The 3,380-nt window shown below is 35.6% G+C and overlaps 1 protein-coding gene across 1 annotated transcript; it reads right to left on the reverse strand.

Annotated features, from left to right (window-relative positions):
* Positions 1-2,710: 2,710 nt before the first annotated feature.
* On the reverse strand, positions 2,711-3,097 carry LOC109340490 (auxin-responsive protein SAUR50-like). Its single transcript, XM_019578197.1, has one exon. It carries the CDS (start codon positions 3,095-3,097, stop codon positions 2,711-2,713), a length of 387 nt encoding a protein of 128 aa, XP_019433742.1.
* Positions 3,098-3,380: the final 283 nt, after the last annotated feature.

Raw genomic sequence — 3,380 nt, forward strand, 5'->3', positions numbered from 1 at the left:
ATTTGATGTAAGAGAGTAAATAATCACCTTAGTTGTTGATATTGTAATTAATCACTCGTGAATTTGGTTTCTGAAAGATAAAAATTGTAATTTAGTCCTAGAAAATCTATTAATCAACTCATTTACGAGATTTAGATTCCCGTAATAAACTAATTTACAGTTTTATGATCCATAAAATTATTATGCACCGTTAACCTTTTTTATTTGCTCCACTGATACAAAGTTACCACAAAAACCAACAATGCATTAATTCAGTAGTTTAAGACCCAGTTGGATTTTTAAAAAGTCTAAAGAGTAAAGAGTTTATTTACGAGAACAATATTTATCGGGGATAATTACATATTTCAAAAGAGATTAATTTCTTATTTATAAGGTGAAAGAATATATTTGTTAATACAAAAAAAATTACCATAAAAGGCAAAGGCCGAAAAGGAGTAAATCTATTTAACAAATATTTGCTTGACCAGCTTTCATTATCAAGAATATTGTGGATCTTTATTCTTTTTGCACTGAGACATGTTCAGGCCGTGAGAGAGACTAACCAGACTTCACTACAACTTTATTTACCTGCATCTACGGGTGGCAATGTGGGCTGGCTCGGCCCGGCCCAGCTTGCCTTTGGCCCGCCAAAATAAGGGTTGGCCCGACTCGACCTGTATTGTTAAAAGGGTTCAAAATGTCAGTCCGACCCATATTTTGTAGGATTGACAGGCTGATGGACTGGCCCGTTTTCCCCCTCCAAAATGTACATAACTAAAGCTTTTAGACAAAAAATAATCAACAAACTTGATAAATGTTTTTTAAAACAAAAAATCACAAACATAAGTCTACAGTATTACAATGACACCATAACATCTTAGCTTAAAACTTATAAATTCTAAAGAAGAAACCAACATAGTCTTAAACTTTTAGACTATTAGTTCACAATAAAACTTCTAAGTCATAAATTTCAATTTTTAAATATTAGATGCTCTGTTGGAAGAAGATGCCTCCACTTTTCTATTATTATCACCATCAACGTCTTTGAAAAATGGATGTTAATGGAATAAGAAATTCTTCACAATGCAAGTGTGAAGTGGTTTGTGGTTTATGCTAAGAGAGAAGTAGTTTAATGGTTTGTGGTTTATGCTAAGAGAGTCTGCGAGTTGCCACGCCCCATGCACAGCACAGTGTCACACACTTTAGTTTTTTTAAATTTTAACAATGGCCCGACCCTTCTTGGCTCGTCTAAAAAACAGGCTACTAAAACGGGCTGAATATGGGTTTTTGGGCTAAAATCCTCAATTCAGCCTGCTAAAAATAGCTATCCGAACGGACTAGCCCATCGGGCCAAGCCCATATTACCACCCCTACCTGCATCTCACTACAAATATGTTGTTGACTCTGTTGGTACTTTCTACATAGAACATGTTACCTTATTAGTGAATATGATGAGGCAATGAGTTATGTCATGTAACACAACCCCATTATACAGGGCCAATTACTTTTTATGTAGTAGTCATGTCAACTTCTATTGTTAAAATTACTCTTTTGTAAAAATCAAACACCCACAATGTAGAGATCTAATAAATAATAATATCTAAAATTGAAGTGCGAACACATGTTTCTAGGCCTCGGGAAGTAAATCTCACATTGTCTAACTCATTATTTCGTTAATGGTTTAAGTATGTGTTAGATTTCTCCTCTTGGTGTTAACTCGTTTTTAGATGGAATCTTAGCAGGATATTAGAGTCAAAACTCAACTTCTCTATAGTTCTATGGGCCAAAAAATATCCTTTAATCATGGGTCAAAATAATCATCTGCCTGGTCCAACAGACTTCTACGGATAGGGGATGTTAAGATTTAAGTCTCACATCGTCTACTTTATTATCTCCGAAATGCTTTAAATATCTCATTTCATTGCTAGTTGGCTTTGAGATATAACTTTAACATTGAGAGTACAAGGTATGGTGTTATTTTTAGTATAATCAATAATGTCCATTTATCATATAGGTAATAAACTAATGTATTTTAAGGTGTGTGGTTATCCTTTCGAACAAGTGTCACTCCTAAGAATCGAACATTTGATTTTTTGGTTTATTTCAGAACTCAATAGGGTCGTACGCCACTAAACCAAAAAGGTTTGGTGTTTGTTCATTCACATTTCTACTTAGAGAAGCACAAGGGATGATAAACTCCGTATTAATTCCAATTAAAAGCATGTTCTAAGCAGAAATTTCCACCTGTTATCTTTGTCATATCTAACTAGACACTGAAATTTTCCAAGAAGCATATCACTTAGATTGCTTACAATTAATTTCCAATCCATTCAATCCAATGATAAACTCAGTATTATGTCCAATTCTCAAGATAAAATTGAGCACATCATTAAAATGAAACTTGTGGAAATTAGAACTAGGGTATGACACATCAATAATCAATCACTCTCTTCAAATGAACTTATGAGTACAAAATTACCAGCACTAATAATAGGATACAATCATGTACAAGGAAATTTTATCGTTTTAGAAGTAAGGCATTGTAGTACAATAATTTAAGACAATAATTCAAGCTTGTCTATGTCCAAGTAAGGCAATCTAGTAAAATATGCAATAACAATGCAAATTTACTATCACATTATTCCCTAAGATTGTATCGTGAATACAATTATGGCTGCATCAATCATATTTTCCAATAAATATAACATGACCACAATTTAAAACCATGTTTCTAGGCGTAAAACTCGAGGAGCTCATCCGAAGACTCGGGTTTTGGATGAGCATTCTCAAGCATCCAGAGAAAGTGTTGGAACAAGACAACCTCACATGCCACATTGATTGTGTCTTCCTCCACGTCATCATCGTCTGACTTGTCAACCAGCTCCCGGAAGAGGGGATGGTCGACAACATCAGAGCTCACAAGGTATCGCCGCCGTTTCTTGCCGACGTAGACAGGGCGGAGCTCCGTAGTCAAGGTGGAAGAGGAGGAGGAGGAGGACACGTCGTTGGTGGCTGTGTTGATGGTATGGGGGCTCTGCTTGTTGTTGTTGATGGTGAATGAGTTCCATTTCTTGAGTACCGATTTAAGTTTTTTTAGTTTTCCTCCTTCTTTGGCCATGTTTGGGTTAGTAGTTTTGGAGGTTAAAGGAGAAAAGAGGCTAATATGGTAATATGTGTATGGAGAATTGAAGATATTTGTGGTTATGTGGGAATGGGGAGGGGAATGTTTTGCTTGTATTTAAAGGGGAGGGGAAGGGTGAAGTAGTCAAAACGGATCATTTGTTCAAGCGTGAGACGTGAGTCTATGATGTGTGTGCACCCGCATTTGAAGAAGTTCTAATCATCTTTTTAGTCCACTTCTCTTCTTAGGTGTCATTTGAGTTGTTTAGTGAGTTCTTAAA

This window comes from Lupinus angustifolius, unplaced genomic scaffold, assembly GCF_001865875.1.
Source record: "Lupinus angustifolius cultivar Tanjil unplaced genomic scaffold, LupAngTanjil_v1.0 Scaffold_181_42, whole genome shotgun sequence".
Lineage (NCBI taxonomy): Eukaryota > Viridiplantae > Streptophyta > Magnoliopsida > Fabales > Fabaceae > Lupinus > Lupinus angustifolius.